This window comes from Anabrus simplex, chromosome 3, assembly GCF_040414725.1.
Source record: "Anabrus simplex isolate iqAnaSimp1 chromosome 3, ASM4041472v1, whole genome shotgun sequence".
Classification (NCBI taxonomy): domain Eukaryota; kingdom Metazoa; phylum Arthropoda; class Insecta; order Orthoptera; family Tettigoniidae; genus Anabrus; species Anabrus simplex.
In genome coordinates, this window is record NC_090267.1 from 251,206,783 (window position 1) to 251,231,129 (window position 24,347).

The 24,347-nt window shown below is 39.0% G+C and overlaps 1 protein-coding gene across 5 annotated transcripts in view; it reads right to left on the reverse strand.

Annotated features, from left to right (window-relative positions):
* Positions 1 to 779: 779 nt before the first annotated feature.
* The window catches only part of LOC136867197 (uncharacterized), a 65,695-nt gene continuing 42,127 nt past the window's right edge, over positions 780 to 24,347 (reverse strand). For all 5 annotated transcript variants that reach the window (XM_067144323.2, XM_067144322.2, XM_067144320.2 and 2 more), the window contains 2 exons: positions 7,763 to 8,053; positions 780 to 2,494 (listed from right to left, as the gene is read on the reverse strand). In XM_067144323.2, the coding sequence (XP_067000424.2) occupies positions 1,758 to 2,494; positions 7,763 to 8,048 (1,023 nt within the window). In that variant the 5' untranslated portion in view covers positions 8,049 to 8,053 and the 3' untranslated portion in view covers positions 780 to 1,757. The remainder of the gene's footprint in view (positions 2,495 to 7,762; positions 8,054 to 24,347) is intronic.

Consider the following 24,347-nt stretch of genomic DNA (forward strand, 5'->3'; position numbering starts at 1 on the left):
GCCTACGATGATTATGTTACTATTTTCCCGCTTCAAACATCCTGCCACACCATTCATTAATCCTACCATTACTGGAGCATTATCAGCACCAAGAGCTAGGCAGTTTTTTAATGGAATGCAGAATTCCCGAAAAGTTGAGAGCAAAAGATTGGCAATGTTAGCTCCAGTAGCATCCCCTTCTAAATTATGCACAGAGAGTAGACAACTCTGAATTTCATTGAGTTCAGGCTTAAAAAATGTTACAACAATGGTATAGGCCTATATCTTTAAGTCGCTTTTATTGCTACTATCAGTAGCAACAGAAAATGCATTCACCTGCAAGTGTGATACAATTTTTGCCCTTTCTTCCATGCACATTTCTGTAATGATAGCCGCTGTTTTCGTTCTAGCACACCCATATCGTTTAGCGATTTCCGAATCAGGAAACATTTTGCGAAACAAAGGTAGCGCGTGATCGGCACAATTTACAGGCAGGTTATTTTCTACTATAAATGACGTAAATAACGCCTCGGCATTCGTCACAGGATTTACATCTTGGTTTTTACATAAAAAGTTCAGTTTCTGATTTCTTTCTACACAATGAACACTCTCCTTATGTTTTTTCGTTTGCATGTGCTTGAGTATATCGCATTTCCTGCCATGTGCAACTGCAAAATCAAACCTACATATAGTACAGAATGTGAACGTTGGTCCCTTTCTGGATTCAAACACGGAAACTCTTGCCTATAAGCACTTTTAAACACTGCATCATATTTTTTTTTTGACATTTTGGCCAAAACAAATATTAGAGCACAATACGAGCACTTCTGCAGGTCTTGCCCTGGGTAGAAAGACTATGTTTCTGAGGTTAGGTTACTCCAAAGAGAATGTTACTTGCTTGACTCGCTTGCAAAGAGAATGACTGTATTATAGACCAAAGAGCAGCACATGACTGGCCACCGTGCCCCGTACTGCCATCTGGTATCATTAGAACTACTATCGACCAGCCATACTCAGCCATATATCGATAGAACGAGGAAATCCACGGGAGTTTAAAATAATACGAAAATTACGGACAGTGCTCTGAAAATCGGGAGAACGGACCCAGCGATCAGGAGATCAGGAGGAACGATGAAAAATCGGGAGTCTCCCACTCAAATCGGGAGACTTGGCATGTCTGAAGATGGCATCTGGATGCGAAAAAGCTCGGAAGAACTCTATTCATCAACTGAGCAATTCACTTCAGTCACACGCAAAATATGTATGAAATTCTACGGTCATTTAGCATGAATGGATAACTCAAGACTGACCACAAGAATCTTTTATCGTTATGAATAGAACATGACAAACGAAAGTAAGCTGGCTAGTACACACACTAAGATTTCACAGAAGTTGTTATTGACCTACTGCCAACAAAACTGCATACAGATGAATGATTAATACCCAGAAGTTTGCACCCAGGAATCCAATGGCAACAAACTTAAAACTAAAGAACGCATGGACACAAGAAAAACGACTGACCCATATTGAAAGGATGAGGAAGTTTCGGGAAGAAGATCAAGATGAAGAATATCACTGCTATATAATGGTTCTACGTCCTCCCTAGAGGGTTAAACGTATATAATAATGATGAAGATGATGATGTTGATAATAATTATAATAATAATAATAATAATAATAATAATGATAATAATAATAATACAGGAATTTCATATATGATACATATCCTACTAAAAAAATTAAATGAGCAATATCTAATAAATTACTTTTAAAATAATTTATTTTGTTAATTTTTTAAGTAAAGCTTCCAATGCTTCACATTTCCGTCTTTCCACCTGCAACATTTCTGAATGCATTTGTTTCATAAGAGACAAGCGACGGCTCTCATCTTCTCGATACTGATTCATGAAATCTTGAAACCAACGTGGAGGAGATTCTGAAACTTCTGGAACATGTTCCATCGCAGTATAGTCAACATCCTCTGAATTGCTGCGGCTGTTAGTTGGAATATTATAGTTAGCAGAATCAGAGATGCTATTTTCATTATAAATAATGTGTGAATACATCTCTGGTTCTGGTTTAGGTCTAATTTTCTTAGGAATATCATTGGTCCTTGAAGACAATTCTGAGATTTCAATAGTTCTAGATAATGATGTATTTGAATCTTCGTCTTGAGAATGGGAAGGAGAAGCAACAATATTTTTACGCATACTTTCACTCACTAGTATGGGTATAAAAATACCCTCTAAACTTTCATAGAAGTCCCATCGTCGTTTGCTCCTTTCAGAACGGTGTGTGTTGTAGTATATTGATTTGAAGGTATGCTTTAGGTTTCTCCACTTCTGATCACACATATCCCACGTCACATCACAACCCCTATGGCACATATTCTCAGCTAATTTTATCCATAAGTCTTTCTGTTTCTTGTATGGATCTTGGAAATCAAGCTTCATTTTACGGTATTCTTCTATAAGTACATGCGTCATGTCCCTTGTCCATGTGTTTTTTACAGTTTCTAGAAAAGGAAAGGAAACACGTTATTATGTTATAAACACTGAAACAAGAATAGCATCCTACTTCACAATGATGTTTATTATGTTATAAACACTGAAACAAGAATAGCATCCTACTTCACAATGATGTTTTCAGCTATTAGGTTGTATCGTGTACACAGTGTGAAGGGTGTGTACTTCCTACAATTTGGTACAATGGTCAACGTCCTGCCTTGCAACCGACCAGTTGCTGGGAAACTGTTTTTCCCTTGAACTACTGTACTATGACTAGAGGCACCTGTTTGTGGTGAATATTTCTGCCTAATTTCATCATTTTAAAAGTTATGTTGGTATATTTTTCACTATTTCTATTGTATTTCGTAAATAATTTTGCTAAATTTTACTTCCATTTTTCAGCAATAAAGCTAAACCAAAAGGTAGTTGACAGCATATTTGCATAATAAGAAGTTATTATATTAATAAAACCACCTTTCCAATACACAATAGTCCTTTATATTTAGGATAAAACCATTTAATTACAAGTAGGACATGTTTCGCTCAATCTTAGTGAGCATCATCAGCTATAGATAACATAATCCATGGTGGGTCAGGGCCCTGATCCTGGTATATACAACGAAAAAACGTCTAATATACATTGATAAAATACGAATTTTAACAATTCAAAAATAATCAATAACATTATATTATGTCTATTAAAACAAATATTGATCATTAAAATTGCTTAAAATGTATGTTTATGTATGTTTAGTCCTCAGCCCAAAGGCTGGTTGGATCCTCAACAGCTCTGCCATCAGCTGTCATAGATGGCCTAGGCATCACTGAAGAGGCATACTAGGGAAATGAGGAGTGAGGTAGTTTCCCCATTGCTGTCCTCACTGAGCCAGAAGTTGCTATTACATATCAGTCTGCCAAGCCCACTGAAATGCACCAACCGACCCTATGAGCAATATTTTCACACCATTCATAGCAGGGACTGGCTGCAGAAGGAATGGCATTACTAGCATCACTCATACCTCAGTCACTTTCATTTTGTCAAAGCCAAGGATAAAGCTGAGACAGATCAATGAAAGTAACAAGATTGCTCTAGCCCATACCAGAAGACATAGTGCACTGTAAACACTAGGTCCCGCCAGCAAAGCTTAAAATGTAAGTGGAATGAATGACATGAAATGTTACTATAGTATGTAGTGATTAAATGTTCGTATAAATCAATGACCATAATAATCTTCACTCAATTGCATTAGACTGTTTATGATTAAAAACAGTTATTCACATAAGGGTGAGCTCTTGTAATGAACTATGATGATGTTTTTTAAAACAAACATGATGAGGAATGCTAAAATCACATATTGGTTGAAAAACGAACTGCACTGATGATAAAACGTCGTCTGGATCGGCGTAAATAACCTTATGGGGCTTCATGTTGTGTTTCAAACATTATTATATTTTGTGTAGTAGTGATAATATTGGGCTTCAAATCGAGAACTACTGATCTCCTAGGTGAAATAATATAAATCGGGTGTATCCTTTAAAAAAAAAAGAAAAAGGAAGAATAGTATGTGTGTCAGTTGCTGGAATTTAAAGGCTGTACTACTGTAAGGAAATAATAACAGGAGGTGCTTACCCATGTATTAATTGAGGGGAGATTAGTCCCTTGGTTGTTTACTGAGGTTTGATGGTAACTGACTTGCTGCTACGTGTGTTGTATGAATGCGAACGTTGAGACGGGGAAGATAGCGGGAAGGGGAAGGGATTGCAGGTTATAAACTTCATTTTCTTTGTCCGTATTGAAGATCTATTTGTGATACAATTCCTTTAGTTTTGCCAATTGCCACCTTTTCAATACAATAAAAAGGTATTACAAACTTACATATTTATTATGATGTTTGATGGTACATGTTTCGCTCCTTTTCGTGAGCATCATCAGCCAAACTATCATTAAATCTAAGATTGTGTAAGATTATAAAACAATTCTTTTGGTTCAAGATTACTCCTATAAAACTAATTGACAATCTTATAACATTTTAAAAGTCACACAACAATAAAATTATGTCTTAAGTTAACACTTTTTGTCTAAAATCTTCTTCAGTCCAAATTTTTTATCGCCGAAACTCATCCGGTGAACATCTTTTAAAATTGTTTAAAAAGGAAAAAAAAAATAAACACTTTGAAATCTGGCTAGTTGTGTTGATTCCCATTGCTTAATTTGTATAATTGTCATTAAAACTTCATAACAGTATTGAATATTTTCTGCAGCTGATAATTGTCATTATGGTCGATAGACTTGTTCTCGTTGCTGGAGTAACATTTATAAAATGTATTGGTATTAATTTATATTATCAATGGGGTAAAATTGTTCGTGAACAAACTTGTTGATGAAACACTTTTTGATGTATTGGATTTAAAATGTTCTCGAACGTTCCATAATGGCTCGTTGGTGTATCTGTAATGAAAGATAAAAATTATATGTTTATGGTTTTGATTGTATTTCTGTATAACATCTTATTGGAAGAATTGTCACTTACTTTCCTTTCCGCTGTGTAATTGTTTGGTGTTACTCCTAGCCTCTTGAGAACTACTTGTTATCCTGTTTGCACTTCTTGTGTTGTATGAGTGAGTGTGGATGAGGTTACGTTTTGGCGGGGAGGGGGAAGGGGAAGTTAAGGTAGGCGGCGCATTGGTAGCTGCAGTAGACTGTGGAGGGGATAGTCTAGGGGAAGTGAGGGAAGGAGTTGAGTTTGTTTGTGTCAATAAGCCATTAACTTTTATCGGATTAAAATGTTTATAGAATTTATTTATATCTGATTTGAGTATTTGTATTAGTTCCAGTAATTGTAATAAGATGGGATTCTTTATTTCTATTTTGTCATTTAGGTTTTTATTTTTATTGTATTGTTGATCTAAATGAATGTAAACATCATAAGAAACATCATGTAAACATGTAATAAACATCATTTAAACATCGTAATAAATATGTAAGTTTGTAATATATTTTTATTGTATTGAAAAGGTGGCAATTGGCAAAACTAAAGGAATTGTATCACAAGGGGAAGGGAGGCGGGACGTTACGCGAGTTGTCGGCCAATGGAGGGGATGCAGTGCTAGGAGGCGTAGGTGTGGTTACTGTTGCTGTTGTTACTACAGGAGCATATTTGCAGTAAAACATTTTTTAAAACATATGTACAAGATAAATGAGAATTAGGCTTCTGCTGAAAACACATATATCAAAGCACAGATGTTTGGAAAAATGTTATCCTGCCTCTTTAACAAGTAGAGCCTAGCCTACGTACATAATTTACATATCAGCCTCAAAATACAGAGATACCATGAGTTCCTTTATTAATTTGAGTCAGAGCTGTTCTCTTGTTGGATATTATATTACAATACATTGAAAATGACTTTTCACTATCAACATTACTGATTGAGATCCATAAAGCCTTCACTGCAGCTACCATAAAATGCCTATATTCTAATTTCAGGGAAATAAGAATCACATCAATATCTTAACCTGTTCTACATAAACTACCAACAAGATCCCTGAACACTGTATATAGTTCAAGATAGTTTGACGTTGAAAGTTCTCATAGGATAGGAATTTGCTTTATCAGATGAGAAACTTTATCTTTTTTTAAATTACATTTCATTATGCTTCTTGGATCAATAAGTGATTCCACGTAACTTTGTCAATTATTTAATGATTTTGCTTGAACATAAATAGTTTTGCATTTTTAGCCAAATATGTAAAATTTTGCAAAACTGTCGCAATTTCGTGCTTGCCGAAAAACAGATGCCTCTAACTTCTTCACTTGACTAGAATACTTACTATGGTGCTGATGCTTCTGTAAACACAGCTAGGGAGTTGTGCTCATAAGTCAGCTGAAGGCTCTTTCAATTAAAAGTGAATTTTCATGAGCACATTAACTTCAAAATGATCTATTTTAACTATTAGACCCTCTGAGAATTGTGGGTTCAAACATGACAGAGGTAGCTGGATCTTTGAAGGATGGAGAAAGTCCACTTGGCACTCCATGCTGAAGGATATTGGCATGTAAAAGAACTCAGGAGAGACACACTGTATTTGTCCAACAAAATTAATTAAAACCCAGTAGTAGGTCACCCAACACTGTTCTGATTTTCTGCCATCTGGTTAAAAACAGAACACTGAAAGTGAGAGGAAGGCAGCTTAAATTAATTCATATCAAAATGTCTGCACACAGTAGCTGAAGTTATGCTGTAAGGCTGGGTAGTATTCACTAAGTGATTTGTCTAAACCTGTAACCAAACCAGAAAGCTCTTCCCTTTCAGGAAATTATTAAGCTATTGTGACATGCTGTACCATTTTGGCACTTAGCACCGTACCTACTGAACATCAATAAGGTATGTACTTGATGTACTTTACACAATATAATAGATATATATTTCACAGAGGGAGCTGATGTAATAGCTGAAAGCATCACTATAAAATTAATATAGTAATGAAAATTCAATGTCCATAGCCTCCAACGAGACCTCAAACAGAATGGCAGAATTGTCATGATAGCACCATAAGGTCCATAGCAGAGATCAAGATCATGTGTCATGGAAGCTCAGTGATAGAGCAATTTCCCAGCAAAGCAAAGTGCATTTTCTAAAATGGTCAGAATTACTTTGTAGGACACTAAGAAAATTGATATTAATTTTATTTTAAGGAAAATGAATTACTCTGCATATATTTCACATTTTTTCGCTAATCCTTGAAAGTTCAACATCACATCTTCATGAAAGATATTAACAAAAAGTGTCCGAGTATATGTCTACTCAAATGCTGTGGTATAGAGACCTCAAACTCCAGGCTTTACTAAACGAAACTGACTTCAAAACAGTTAATTACTTTACTTGACCAATTTCAAGGAATCACAAGTCCTAGTCACATCAATTCCTCATTTCTATACCAAAAGTAATTATAATGGTTAATGGATTTCCTTACAAACATTTCTACTCTTCAGAGAGCTTATGGTACCTGTTACGAACACTTAAACACTGTTCATGACTCACGACCAATGTGTAGCTTCTGGAATCCTCAAGACAACACACAAAGTTCTAAAAGCTGAGAAGTTTCGATCTGCTATTGTTGCTTTCAAGTCTGAATGACTGTTGCTTACATACACCAATTGAAACAGCAGATTAATGATTAACTTCACTCTTTAAAACCTTTGGTTTGAAACTTCAAAAATGCTTTGCAATATGTCATACTTTAAAACCCATTATTATCATAATAAAACAAAACTCACCAACAGCATCATCCGTGGGGCAAACAATAATTTTAGTAGCAGGGCCATCCAATTTCTGAAACTTTGGTGGAGAATTTTCTGGTATCTTCATAGAATATGTAATTTCCTCCTCAAATTCAATCCCATCTTCATCATGATCATGGTCATCTTCATCTCTTTCACCATCCTCATTGCCTTCATCTTCAAGAACTTCTTCAATATCTTGTTCGATGTCAAACACATCAGAAGTCTCAGAGCCACCAACTCCTTGCAGAGTCACCACCTGAGCTGCATAGTTTACTTTCATCTTGGCTAGAACAGAAATACACAATACTGAGCATTAATAAGTCAGAAAAAAGAATAAATCGTTTGGTTTTTAATAAAATTACAAAATAATAAATTATATGCAGTATATGGTATACTATATATTCCTGATGGAATACCAACTGAAGCGCTCAAATGAGGTGATGGACCGGCAAGGCATTTAGATGAACTCTTCTTCTATCACTTTCTCACACCTTGGTGGTGTCATGGGTGCGAACTGTGTCACACACTGGACTTGGCTCTGTTTTAAAGGCAGATGCCCCTCCTGATTCCAACCCTATGTATTCACTATTACAAGTTTATGTGGTTGCTACTAGTATTGTGGTGTGGTGAGATTATAAAGAGGAGTGTGTTGGGACAAACAAAAACGCCCAGTCCCTGAGTCAGGGGGAATTAAAATCCCCGATCTGGCTGGAAATCAAACCCAGACGCTGACCATTCATCCAAGGAGTTGGACAAGGCATTTACATGAACTACAGTATTTTTTTTAAATTTGAACCACTGAAGAAATCCCTTCTGATTTTAGAAATAGCCAAGTAGCTCCTACTTACAAAAAAGGAGATCAAGCAGACTGCAGCAACTGTATGTACTTCGTATGTCCAACCCATGTGTAGTTTCTCTACAAGGTTAGGTATGAAGTGAGATGAATCTTCATACCACTTTTATTACTGGATGCCCTTCCTGATCTCAACCTTATCAGAGTAGTTCATGAGATGAAACAAATGATGTGATATATGATAGTAGGAAGGGAGAGGGTGAATCCCGGTGCTGGCACATAGCCTCCTCCTGATCGAGCAGACTGCACAAACTGTCAGGGAATATCACTAATATTTATTTATTTATTTATTTATTTATTTATTAATGCCTTTTTTTCAGTGGCGAAGTTAGGGCTCGAGGCCCTCTCTTCCACTTAACCACATACTAATCTAAACCATACATAAAGTTATGAGATATTTAAAATAGTTAAAACCAAACAAAAAATTAATAGAATTGAGAGCAATTTTAAATACATTACTAAGTTAATAATAAAACTAATTAAAAGTAAGAACTCTTAATAATGACTTATCCTCAGGCGCGCACACATTCATACTTCAACCATTCAGTTAGCTGTCCTCAGCAGGTAGTCTCGGCAGGTGACCTTAAACCTTTGTAAAGAGCTAGTTTCTCTGACCTGAGCTGGCAGGGAATTCCATAATCTGGTGCCGGTCACTACAAACGATCTATTAATTTTATTTGTGCGGTGCACTGGAATAGAAAGAGTGGATCTGGAACGTGTATTTAAGTTGTGAAATGATGATAGAAAGGTGAATTTAGAAGAAATATACAGTGGCTGACTTTCCGCTAGTACTCTAAATACCATCGTTAAAATGTGTAGCTGCCGACGTTTATCAGGCTTCAGCCATGAGGCATTTGGCCCACCTGGTGGCTATCATCATTAACAGGTCAAGTCTATATGGTTCAACACCTAGTTAGCCAGTTTGAGTCATGTTGTTGGAAAAAAATTTCACCATCAGAATATAGGACCAGCAGGGTAGGAGATGTAGTGGTATACAATTTTTAATCACTAGAGTGTATGCCAAAAGCCCGGATTTAATCCCAAACCTCACAACAGTGTTCTTATGAAATGACGGCATATGACACTGTTGATGGTGACTCATCCATCGGATGGGTACATTAAGCCTTGAACAGACCTCCTTGGTATTACTTGACAGAAATAGGCTATGTGCCAATGCCAGGTTTCACCCATTCCCTACCTCATTATCATCATCCCACATCCAAATATGCAGGTCGCCCATGAGAGTCAAATACCAGGTGAGCCAAACATGTCCTCTGACACACCTGGCACTAAAATCAAGGCATCTGATTCTGTAAACTGTACAACTTTATGAAAGATCTGGGCTTTGAATGGCTGTCTTGAGTTTGACAGATGACTGCAGCAGTCACCATCAATAATTCTACAAGAGAATCATTCCACATTAACTCAGGAGTTAAACAAAGTTTATTTTCTCTTTATTTTCCCTCTGTCTTGTCACAGTAATGTGGTTTAGCAAAGACAATCTTCCTCCAGGAATACAAATAACATACAGGATGGATGGAAGACTTTTCAAATTGAGCTATTAACAAAATTCTCTTAAACAGAAAATATGTATGTTTGCCACCTGTTCAGTACCATATATATTTACTTTTACAAGCTTTACAAGTTAAAGTTCTTTATAATTATTAAGGGTTAAGAACTACAAAACAGTACATGTTTCAACTCACTGAGTCCGCTTCAGCTGCGAAAGAATTAAGTAAAAAAGTCAGACATTCATAATTCATTGAAACAATAACCTTGTTGAAACTTCTTGAAGCGCTTGAAGGTTAATAAAGTGTTCATGTTGTTAAGAACATTTTTAACATTTTTTCTTTATGAAGATAAAGTATGCTGATAATTAGACTAGAGTAAGTTCACTAAGTGAACATTAAGAAAAAATTGTTCAATCATCAATAAAAAAAATAAAAATTATTACATAAAAATATAGCTCTGTTATGTGTTGTCAAATTGGAACATTATGTTTTTATTAATGTTGAGTCCTGTAAGTTAAAATCAAATGGCCATCTTACTTAAACTTTTGCACTCCTATGTCGAGTGTGGTTCGACATTGAAATATTAGACTTGCACTCCGATGTCGAGCTCCACTCGACATGACAATATCTCGTACTTTCAGGGCTTGTATGACGACTGTGCCATGTTCTGGTATTGTAGAGCTATCTAACGGTCTCTGAGAGAACACGTTTTCCTATTTACAATAGTTTGCGGGAATTGTGGTAACTTTTTTAAGCTCTGTTATTCTTGAATGTTTATGCAAGTTCACAGATTTTGTTTGAATGTAAACATGGCTTCTGCTTTGTCTTCACTCACGGAACTGGATATTTTAGAACAGTTAGTGGACAGTGATAGTGACAATGATGAACCAACAACTGACTTGGATTATTCATTAGTGAATAATGTAAGTGCAAGTGAACAAAGTGATAGTGATAATGAAACCAGAGGTGGTGATGCTCCTCCATACCCATGGCGCGAGTGGAAAGCTGGTGATCCTGATTTACTTGCATTCTCATTCAATGAAACAATCAGGTAGGAACAATCCCTCAACACCTTACGGATTTTTTCAACTTATTTTTAGAGACGAGTTATTCAAGCAAATTGCCGACGAGACCAACAGATATGCTAAAGTCAAAATTCAGAAAGTGACACCATTTACAAGGCTTTCGCCTTGGCGGGGTTGGACTGATGTTACCATAAACAAAATTAAGAGTTTCCATGGAGTTTTACTGAACATGGCAATGCAGAAAAACGACAGAATGCAGGATTTCTTTTCAAGAGGTTTGTTAGAATCGTCCAGTTTTTCTGCAGACTGTTTTAGCCGCAAAAGATTTTTTCAAATATTCTGGGCTCTGCATGTTTCTGCTCCAGATTCAGCAATCCATTTGAATCCTCAAGTTAGGTCTCGAATTAGCAAAGTCAAGTACGTTTTGGACTATGTCAGTGAAAAGTAGCAGCTGATGAATCAACATTGTCTTTCAGAGGCCATCTGTTATTAAAGATGTACAATCTGCAGAAGCCTACTAAATGGGGACTCAGAGTTTACGTAATATCCGATTCTACAAATGCATATGTGTGTAGTCTTATCCCTTACTACGGTTCTGCAACTACAGAATCTTTGATTCGACCGGACTTGGCTTTCACAGAAAGAATCGTGCTTCAGTTAGCTGCTAATGTTACAAATGCAACAGGCCAGTCTGTGTACCATGTCTACACTGATTGTCTCTATACAGGTGTTACTCTGGCTGATGAATTACTGAAGCAAAAGATCCATATCACTGGAACAATTCAACCAAATTGCAAGCACTTGCCAAATGGGATCCGGAAGAAAAATCTGTACCTAAAGAAGCATGAAGTCAAGTGCTTACGCAGAGACACAATGATGGTTCTGGGATGGCATGACAAGCGCACAGTACTGATGCTTTCAACATCTGGAAACAATTCAACCTCAGTTATTGTCAGAAAGAAGATAAACTGTGTTGAACAATTAGAACAATTAGAGAAACCAAACGTAATTGTTGACTAAACGTCACATATAGGAGGCGTTGATCGCTCGGACCACTACACAACAAGCTACGCCTTTTGTAGTGAAAAGCTTGAAATGGTGGCGGAAATTTTACTTCTGGTTATTGGAAGTGGCAATAGTCAACAGCTTTTTGCTCTATAAAGATTACTGCACCACGAATCGCATGGAGATTCCGTCACACAAAACCTTCTGAAAACAGGTGATCAGCGAGTTGGTTGGCGAAGTACGCAACAAAGGTCAAAAGCGAGGAAGACCATCTACTTCTGATGTTGAAGAATGTTTGAATGGTAAACTGCACATCATCAACAAGCTGCCTGGAAAACAACATAAAGACTGTGCTGTCTGTTCAAACAGGAGCAAGAAAGGTGGTAGAAAGGAAACAGTTTCCTACTGTAAAACGTGTTCGAGAAAATCCGGTCTCCACCCAGAAAACTGTTTTGAAAAGTACCACACAGTGAAAACCTACAAGGATTAATGTATCATGTGTGCCTAATTGTAAATATATTCATGTAACATACTTATGTTTTGTGTTAGATTCCTTTGCATTGTTCACATCCTACAGCTGTTCATAGTGCAGAATTTAATTAGGAGTAGAGCAAGAAGCATACACTAAGGGTAATGGAGTTCAAAAGGTTAATGGCTAGAAAACATTATGCAAATTAGCATATAGGCATAAGGAACATATCAGAAAGGATAATAGAAACAAGCAATATCAAATAAGAAAAAAATGAAGTACTTTTTCCTTGTTGAACATGATAGTGTAAGTAGAACACAGTATTGTGGGGAGTGAAGAGGAGTTGGAGTTTCATTAATGTGAGGAAATGAAAGTAAGGGAGGTAATGGTTAGGGAAAACACAGGTGGAGTTGAAGGGGGAAGTTGACAGGAGTGTGCCTAAAGGAGGAGTGTTTATTTTTTGTCTATGTGCGATATTAAATATTTCTTCGTAGAGTATGCTAATATTATCATCTGAGATTTCATTTAAATTTAAGGTGGGATTATACACTGATCAGCCAGAACATTATGACCACCTACTTAATAGCCGGTATGTCCACCTTCGACACGGATAACAGCGGCGACGTGTCTTGACATGGAAGCAATAAGGCCTTGGTAGATTGCTGGAAGGAGTTGGCACCACACATCTGCACACACAAGTCACCTAATTCCTGTCAATCCCAGATGTGTTTGATCAGGTTAAGATCTGGCAAGTTGGGAGGCCAGTACATCAATTGCAACTTGCCACTGTGTTTCATGAACCACTCCATCACACTCCTGACCTTGTGACATGGCACATTATGTTGCTGAAAAATTCCATTGCCGTTGGGAAACATGATCGTCATGAAGGGCTGTACGTGGTCTGCAACCAGTGTACAATACTTCTCAGCCATCATGGTGTCTTCCATGAGCTCCACTGGACCCATGAATGCCCACGTGATTGTTACCCAGAGCATAATTGAGCCGCCACCAGCTTGTCTCCGTCCCGCAGTACAGGTGTCAAAGAGCTGTTTTGCTCTAGAAGACAGCAGATTCGCACCCTCCTATCGGCATGATGAAGGTGTCAGGATTCATAAGACCATGCAATGCTCTGCCACTGCACCAACGTCCAGCGACGATGGTCACGTGCCCATTTCAGTCGTAGTTGCCAATGTTGTGGTGTTAACGTTGGCACATTCATGGGTCGTCGGCTCCAGAGGTTCATCCTTAGGAATGTTCGGTGACTGTGTGTTCAGACACACTTGTACTCTGCCCAGCATTAATTTCTGATGTTAGTTCCGCCACAGCTCGCCGCCTGTCCTCTTTTACCAGTCTGCCCAGCCTAAGACGTCCGACATCTCTAATGAGGGGTGGCCGTCCAACCCCTCGACGTTTGGACGTGATTTCACCACTTGTTGAAAACGTTCACCACAGCACTCCTCGAACACCTGACAAGTCATTAAGTTTCTGAAATGCTCATGCCGAGCCTCCGGGCTAACACAATCTACACTTGATCAAACTTAGATAGATCGTGCGCCTTGCCCATTCTAATAGCAATATAGTTGGTCCGTTATTGGACATTATAAATTTTCCAACTAACTCATTCCCGGTTGACAGCATTTCGCCCCAGTGTGCTAAGCTGGGCTCATCAGCTGGTAAATAGCACACCTACCAAGACGCATGGCTCGTGCATACCGTGGAGGCCACTGCATAGGCTACTTGGAGGCACCGGCAGTGCCAATGCACTATGAGAGACTTTGTCTCATTTTCAAAAATTGATGCCTGCCTGGCCATCAGATGATAAAGATGTTGATTCCCATAGGGAATCTGAAATATTTTTTCGGAATAAGTAAATTTATAATACCAATATAGTTGGTCCGTTATTGGACATTATAAATTTTTTCAGCTAACTCATTCCTGGTTGCCAGCTATTTACCAACTGATTAGCCCAACTTAGCACACTGGGGTAAAACGGTGGCAACCAGGAATGAGTTAGCTGGAAAATGTATAATGTCCAATAATGGACCAACTATAATGGTATTATAAATTTACTCCTTCCGAACAAATATTTCAGGTTCCCTATGGGAATCAACATCTTTATCATTGCTTATTCTACACACGGACAGCACACACACTGATACTACATGTATCATGCGTGTCTGACTAGCAGTCATTCCTCGTCAGGTGACACTGCTATTCCCTGGACAGGTTTATATTGATAGCAGGTAGGTGGTCATAATGTTCTGGCTGATCAATGTACTGGTAGTCTAGTTAAAGACTTCCAACTTCTGTTCATAGGCTGTGGGAATCCCCAAGCAGGTGCCATATTGGTTGTGTCAAGCCAGGTGTGATAAGAAGCGTTGATAGCCGAGACAGTAAGATGTTTAGCTCTGTCGCTCAGTTTGCTAGTAACTATTGGACTATTAAGGTGTGTTGTAAGGATATTACCACGATGGTTAAGTACACTTCAGCACAGAGAATATTTCTGATTGAGAGTTATTTGCACAAGGAGAAAAAAACCAGCTAAAAAGTGCCGTTGAAAATACTATACACAGTTTCCAGTTCTACACTACCATCAAAACATTACCTGCATCAACTCGTTCACAAGTGGCGTAGTACTAGTTCTGAAACTAGTAAGAAAATACAGCAAAGGAGAACAGCCCTAACACAAGAGATACATACATATATACATTATAATTATAGACTGTTATGCCTTTCAGCGTTCAGTCTGCAAGCCTCTGTGAATTTACTAAATGTCGTCACAATCCTCGATTTGCAACTAGTGTTGTGGCCTCATTTAGTTCAATACCTCTTATCATTAAATTGTTAGATACCGAGTCTAACCATCGTCGCCTTGGGCTAACTCTACTTCTCTTACCCTCCATAACAGAGTCCATTATTCTCCTAGGTAACCTATCCTCCTCCATTCGCCTCACATGACCCAACACTGAAGCCGGTTTATGCGTACAGCTTCATCCATCGAGTTCATTCCTAAATAAGCCTTTATCTTCTCATTCCGAGTACCTCCTGCCATTGTTCCTACCTGTTTGTACCAGCAATCATTCTTGCTACTTGCATGTCTGTTACTTCTAACTTATGAATAAGATATCCTGAGTCCACCCAGCTTTCGCTCCCGTAAAGCAAAGTTGGTCTGAAAACAGACCGATGTAAAGATAGTTTCGTCTGGGAGCTGACTTTCTTCTTACAGAATACTGTTGATCGCAACTACGAGCTCACTGCATTAGCTTTACTACATCTTGATTCAATCTCACTTACTATATTACCATCCTGGGAGAAAACACAACCTAAATACTAGAAATTATCGACCTGTTCTGGCTTTGTATCACCAATCTGATATTCAATTGTCTTGAATTTCTTACCTACTGACATCAATTTAGTCTTCGAGAGGCTAATTTTCATACCATACTCATTGCACCTACAGTATTTTCAAGTTCCAAGATATTAGACTGCAGACTTTCGGCACAATCTGCCATTAAGACCAAGTCGTCAGCATAGGCCAGACTGCTTACTACATTTCCACCGAACTGAATCCCTCCCTGCCATTTTATACCTTTCAGCATGTGATCCATGTAAACTACGAACAGCAAAGGTGAAAGATTACAGCCTTGTCTAACCCCTGTAGGTAACCTGAATCAAGAACTCATTCTACCATCAATTCTCAATGAAGCCCAATTGTCAACATAAATGCCTTTGATTGATTTTAATAATCTACCTTTAATTCCATAGTCCCCCAGTATAGCGAACATCTTTTCCCCCGGTACCCCGTCATATGCTTTCTCTAGATCTACGAAACATAAACACAATTGCCTATTCCTCTCGTAGCATTTTTCAATTACCTGGCGCATACTGAAAATCTGACCCTGACAGCCTCTCTGCGGTCTGAAACCACACTGGTTTTCATCCAACTTCCTCTTAACGACTGATCGAACCCTCCCTTCCAAGATGCCAGTGAATACTTTGCCTGGTATACTAATCAATGAGATACCTCCATAGTTGTTGCAATCCTTCCTGTTCCCTTGCTTACAGATAGGTGCAATTACTGCTTTTGTCCAATCTGAAGGTACCTTACCAACACACCGTGCTAATTTTACTACTCTATGAAGCCATTTCATCCTTGCCTTCCCACTATACTTCACCATTTCAGGTCTAATTTCATCTATTCCTGCTGCTATATGACAATGGAGTTTATTTACCATCCTTTCCACTTCCTCAAGCGTTATTTCACCAACATCATTTTCCTCCACCCCATGAGCTTGGCTGTTTGCAACACCACCAGGATGATTTCGTTTTACATTGAGAATATGTTCGAAATATTCCCTCCACCTCTCCAGTGATTCCCTGGGATGTATTATGAGTTCACCTGAATTACTCAAAACACTGTTCATTTCATTTTTCCCTCCCTTCCTAAGATTCTTTATTACTGTCCAGAAAGGTTTCCCTGCTGCTTGACCTAGCCTTTCCAGGTTATTACCAAAATCTTCCCACGACTTCTTTTTGGATTCAACAACTATTTGTTTCGCTTTGTTTCTTTCATCTACGTACAAATCCCTGTCTGCCTCAACCCTTGTTTGGAGCCATTTCTGATAAGCCTTCCTTTTACGTTTACAAGCTGCTCTCACCTCATCATTCCACCAAGATGTTAGCCTTTTCCCACCTTTACACACAGTTGTTCCTAGGCATTCCCTTGCTGTTTCTACTACAGCATCCCTGTATGCCACCCATTCACTTTCTATATCCTGAACCTGCTTACTGTCTACTGTTCGAAATTTCTCACTAATCATATCCATGTACTTCTGTATAATTTCCTCGTCATGGAGATTTTCCAGCCTTATTCGTTTGCAGACAGATTTCACTTTCTCTACCCTAGGCCTAGAGATACCGTACTTAGTTCACTACAGATCAGATAGTGGTCTGTATTATCGAAAAATCCCCGAAAACTCGTACATTCCTAACATATTTCCTGAATTCGAAGTCGGTTAAGATATAGTCTATTATAGATCTGGTACCCCTAGTCTCCCATGTGTAGCGGTGAATAGCCTTATGCTTGAAGAATGTATTCGTAACTGCTAAACCCATACTAGCACAGAAGTCCAGCAAATGCTTCCCATTCCCATTAGCTTCCATATCTTCCTCACATTTACCAATCACCCTTTTGTATCCTTCAGTTACATTCCCAACTCTCGCATTGAAATCGCCCATTAGCACTATTCTATCCTTGCTGTTGACCCTGACCACAATATCACTCAATGCTTCATAAAACTTGTCAACTTCATCCTCATCTGCCCCCTCACATGGTGAATACACGGACACAATTCTTGTCCTAATTCCTCCAACTGACAAATCTACCCACAACATTCGCTCATTTACGTGCCTAACAGAAACGATGTTGCGTGCAATGGTATTCCTGATAAAGAGCCCTACCCCAGACTCTGCCCTTCCCTTTCTAAAACCCGTCAAGTACACTTTATAATCTCCTATCTCTTCCTCATTATCTCCCCTTACCCGAATATCACTTACTCCTAGCACATCCAGATGCATCCTCTTTGCTGACTCAGCCAGTTCTAATTTCTTTGTTCCATAAGCCCCATTAATATTGATAGCTCTCCATTGAATTCCATTTCGTTTGCCAAGCTGTTTCCAAGGAGTCCCTCGTCTGTCAAATGGGAGGGTACTCCGTTACTCCCATAGGTCTGAGGCTTGCTTAAAATGTTCTGAGCTCGGTAAATTCATGAAGCAGGATGCTACTCTATTTGCACATAATGCAAGTGAGGATCTCTCCTCTAACAGGTTATGGACCACCGGTGAATTGTATAGTCCTAGCTGCCTGAGCATAAGGAGGGCCATGACTAAGAATATGTCAGAGATGCCCACTCCCATTCCATAGCAACTGGTATCCCGACTCTCAGGACCACTTACTTTTTTTTTTTTGCTTTACGTCACGCCGACACAGATATGTCCTATGGCGATGATGGGATAGGAAAGGCCTAGGAACTGGAAGGAAGCGGCCGTGGCCTTAATTAAGGTACAGCCCCGACATTTGCCTGGTGTGAAAATGGGAAACCACGGAAACCATCTTCAGGGCTGCCGACAGTGGGGCTCGAACCCACTATCTCCTGATTACTGGATACTGGCCGCACTTAAGGGACTGCAGCTATCGAGCTCGGTGGACCACTTACTAGGTCACTCAGCCATTGCCCATGGTTCACAAACAAGGACGTGACTGCAGTAACCCACACCATGAACCATTAAGAGAGGTTAGAAAATATACTAACAAGACTGCAAGTCAGTCTATACAAGTCATTTCGGGGAGCAACTCAGGAAACGGGTATTTCACATTCATCAGCATGTAATACAGCAAAATTATTACATTTATGATCTTACCAGACTCACTCAGTCCGTAACATACAGCCTACAGAGTTCAATGCAAGAATAAGATTTTGCAGTTACCTGATGAACAGTGTCCACGATGGTATCATGCTTCCGAACTTTCTTTTTATGAGTGACGAAGCATAGTTTCATTTCAGCGGATATGTCTTTTCACAGAACAGTAGGATTTAGGATACAGAGAACCTGCACATTTTACAGCATAATGTCAAAGTGAGTGTATGCTGCGCTATTAGTGCCTGACCAATTATCGGGTCGATATTTTTCAGGACACAATTACTTTCAACCGTTATATTCAGAATATTCTCGAACCATTTTTTGCTGAACTGACTGAAGAAGAAAAAAGTATGGCCATTTCCAGCAGGATGGTGCAATGGCTCATACAGCGTGTAGCTCTTTGCAATGGTTGCAGGAAGTGTTCGATGATGATCAGATTATCCGTAAAAATTTATGGCCCTCTCGTTCGCCTGACTTAATCACCTGCCAGTTTTATCTATGTGGAAATCTCAAAAGAAAAATTTACAGGAATAATCCTCGAACTGCAGAATTAAAATCAAAATTAGGAACACTGTGCATTCCATTACGGTCCATGAACTGCAAAATGTGTTACAAAATCTCATAAGATGTGAAGCTCAAAGAGATCACTTTCAACATTTTCTGTAAGTACTGGCGAGTTCAGTTTCATTTACAAGTTGATTTGTTTTATTTATTCACTTATTTATCCTGAGCTTGTATATAGCTGGTGAGTTCAGTTCCGTTTAGTTTATATACATAAAAACAGGCCGCTTCTTTGAGACGACTACGGCTGCTCACCACTGTGGTCACTGCACTTGCTGTCACCACTTCTCTGTGCTCCTATGCCTCGGTACTCCGCGATGAAGTCTTAAAATATACTCCCTGTATTTCTGATCTAAGTTTACTGTATATGTAGGCTATATTTTTAAGGATGTCGAGTAACTAACATTTTCGCATTTTATTTAAAATATTTAAGTCTTGATCTATGGAAATGAATGAATGATTAGTCTGTCACACCGAGCGAGTTAGCCATGCAGTTAAGGTCGCATAGCTGTGAACTTGCATTCGGGAGATGGTAGGTTCAAATTCCACCGTCAGCAGTCCTGAAGATGATGATGCTGCTTGTTGTTTAGCCCTCAATCGGGCGCGCCCTTCCGACGAACACTCTCGGGCGCGCGCGGTCTTTTAGACGCAGCGATCATTTTCATAATTTATTGTACGGCCTTGGAATCTAATATAATTGTAGAAGTTTAATACTGTTGCAAGTAAGTTTACTTTTATTTAGATAATATTTAAAACATGTTTACGTACTCAATGACAGCATTAGAAAAATAAAAACCTGAAAATTGAGTTGATTTACAAATAAATTTTGAAAGCTTTGAAAAATAACTTTCCGTTCTATTTTTCTGGTTTGTAAAATGGAAGCTATTTGATCTAGATATATATTTATCCTCCCCTTCATCCAATGTCACTGTAATATTTCTAGTAATCATCAATTAAAACACCGTTTTTCAGAACTATTTGTATTTCAAATTATAAAAACTTCTAATTTTACAACATAACAACCACATTTGTGAAAAACATGTATATGAGAGAATTATACATTTTTTACGTATATTTGAGTTCATATTCAAGTTCAATTTTGCTCGTATTTTTGTTATGCGAACACAGTGAAGAATTATTGTCATTGTTTTAAAAATATATGTAATTTACATGATATAAAATATGGTTTCAAATCACTCGTTACAATACTCAGACTAGAAACAATGTAATGAACAAAAAGTAGTTTAAAAATTACACTATTGGAAATAATACACACATCTACACTTTCGAACATTAGTCATCTTCTTCTTCTGACTCTCTGCCTTGGTGTCCAGCACAAACGTAGCAAAGGGGACGAGTGTGTTCGCGACATATGTATGTCATGCACAATGAACACTGAGTTTTTGTCTTTCGATTCTTCCGGGAGTCACAGAAAGCACAGCGACCTGGAAATGCTGAGCGGTGGACCTCAGCAAAGTGCTTCGCCAGCTGCTCTGGAATGTCTTCTCCTCTGCTTTCGAGCATGTTTTGTATTCTCATCTTGAGGTTTTGTGGTAAGGTGGTGATGGTCACTCAAAACTTCACAAAGTCAGCACAGAGGCTCCAGGCCAAACTCTTTATGAAATCATATCGTCTCCATGTTTCACCAGTAGCCTCTCAGTGCACTATGAAGCTGTTGATTGCGCCTATATTCATTAGAAAAAAGAAAATGGTGAGAGGCCATCTGCAGCTTCTCCTTGACACCGAATAAGTCTCTTTGAGCTGATCCACAGTGTTGATACCTCCTTTAGTAAGATTGTAAAATGTTAGTATTTTAGGCTTCCTAGCTTCCCCCGATTCTTCATCTATGGCATCTGTTTTGTGGAAGCTGGAGATGAGCAGAACAACCTTGTTCGCCTTGGGTTTGTATGACACCAGAGTGCACTCATCCCGAAACCCGAACAAGCTGCTATTCACAGGTCTTGATTTCAGCTCCGTAAAAGTTGGAGGAATCTCCTTTTTGTTTTTTCTCATCGTTCCAACTGCTGTCAACTTATGAACTTCTCTCAGGTGAGCTACAAGAGGAACGGAGATAAACCAGTTATCCATCGTGATATTTCTCCCTGTTGGAGTGATGGGCTGTACCATTCGTTCAACGATTTCTTTCGGTGTATTTGCCTGCTGGTAGGGTCCAATGGGTTGCTGGCCTACATAGAGCTCCATTTTCACTGTGTAGTATGTTCTTGCACATGCTAGTCCAAATATTTTTAAACCGTACTTCGCCGGCTTGTTAGGCAGAAATTGTCTGAAAGGACAGTTGCCTCGAAAACCTTCGAGCATTTCGTCTATAGTTACATACTCACTAGGGCAGTACAAGCTGATACATTTTTGAACAAAATGATCAAATATTTCACGAATTTTTGTCATTTTATCAACTGGTAGACAGCGTTCTCGATCGTCAATGTTGTCAAAGCGTAAGGCACACAATAACACCTTGAAGCGCTTGATGCTCATAATGCTACGGAAAACATCGATCCCTGTACCATCTGTAGCCCAAAGGTCTTCCACAAGCCGGTGAGCCGACCTAAAAGCACCTGAAAAGTAGAGAAGCCCTAAGAGTGCCCTGAGTTCCATAACATTAGTAGGTCTGCAGTCTCTTTCCCGCTGGAAGTTACCTCTCTCCTTCTTTAACCAAATATTGGTATAGTTGACAATCTTTTGTACAAAATCGTCTGTAAAAAATAGCTCCCAGGTTTCAATTGGAGTTTTAACATTCCTGGCTAAACCTTTAGGCCCTGGAAGGCGTGTTACAATATTATAACCTGGTCCACGACCAGTCCTTGCAAATGTTGGGTGCGCATGCCATACTGTCGCACCGTCCTTGCCTGTCAAATTCACTTCAGAAACACCAGCACCACATCCGTCATCACCAGATAGCTCACTATCTGTATCATGGTCACTAACCTGAAGATTGTCAGTTTCACCTTCATCATCACTTTGTGGCTGCTGTCTGGAAGTATCTTGTGCTGCCTCATCAACTTCTTCCAATAGACATCCTACTGCTTTGTCTCTGTCTTTCACAAATGCAGTTATTCTCTCATTTTCTTCCTTTTCAACACACTCTATCAATAATCGGATCCTTTCCTCTTCAGCAGGATCCATATTGAGATGTATATGCACACGAAACTAAACGAATCTAGTAAAACACACCCGGGCGCGTACTGGTCACAATGACCGAGACACGAGTCACACTAACGGGCGCATCGGTGTAAACGACCGCAGACTGACTCGACCATCTACCTCCCTGTCTACAGGGCGACTGAGGAGGGGCCACCCTATCAGGTGGCTAGATGATCCCTTGGGGGAGATAGTCTGGAGGAGGGAGGGCATAGCTGACCTTCAGACGGATTCCTTGTCCAAAACTTGAAGAGGTCGGTTGTTTAGACCGCTACGCGCCCGATTAAGGGTTAAAGGGGCCTAACATCTAGGTCATCGGCCCCTAATGGTACAAAATGAGATGAAATGTAATGATAATTTAAAAGTCCAAAATCATCCGCTGACCAGAATTCAAAACATGATGACAAAGAATGAATGGACGAATATGAATTTAAAACAATCAGTGTATCTGACCCACAATGCCCCACATTCCCAGAAATTAGTGTAAAACAATAGTATTACTGACCAAGATACTGCTTCTAAAGCACAATCTTGAATCGATGATGCTTGTTGTCTAAAGGGGTCCAAAATCCAGGTCATTGGCCCTCATATAATGGTACTTATCGCTAGTAAAATAGAACCATGGTAGTTGTCATGTTGCGGTAGTAATCTAAAGTAGCATAGACTCACAGGTAATGTAATACGCACATGTAAAGCAGACCTATGATGTTTCTCACATTGCGGCGCTACTTACCGGCAACGCAAACCTATGGTGTTCCTCATATAGTGGGTACTAATCATAGGCAATGCAGACCCACGGTGTCGCTCATATAGTGGTACTAATCACAGGCAACGCCCAGACCCGTGATGTTTCTCACATAATGGTACTAATTACAGGCAACATAAGCCGGTGGTGTTCTGCATGTAGTGGCACTAATCATGGGTACTGTAAAACCCATCCTGATTCACACACTGTTGCTACTAATCACAAACTTATTGTGTACCCAACATAGTGGTACTACTCGCAACTAAATGTGACCCATGGTGTTCCCCGCATGATGGTACTAACTACAAGTAGTCTGATGGTCCTAATTCGATCAACCCTTGGTTGCCTCTTTTAGTTGCCTCTTACGACAGGCAGGGGATACTGTGAGTGTATTCTTCGTCTGCGTCTTCCACCCACAGGGGGTCCCTGAAGATGATTTCCCGTTGATTTTCCATTTTCACACCAGGCAAGTACCTTAAATAAGGCCACAGTTGCCACCTTCACAATTTTATCCCTTTCCCATCCTTGTGTTGCCAAAACCCTTCAATGTGTTGGTGCAATGTTAAGCCACTAGCGGAAAAAAAAAATGTAATATGTTGATTCATTGTTGAAAATCTGCTGTATTTATTAGCGTTTACATGTTCTAAATATCTAGTCTGAGAACTTCTGCCTGTCTGTCCAATATAACTTGCCTTGCCATATGTATTCATTTGTACACTCCAGAATTTTAGAATTTATCAGTTTTATTTATGGTATGTGCACTGAAACACACACTGTAGTTGGTATTGTTAGTTCTGAGAGCTATATTGAAATCATGTTTTTTAAAGTCAACTT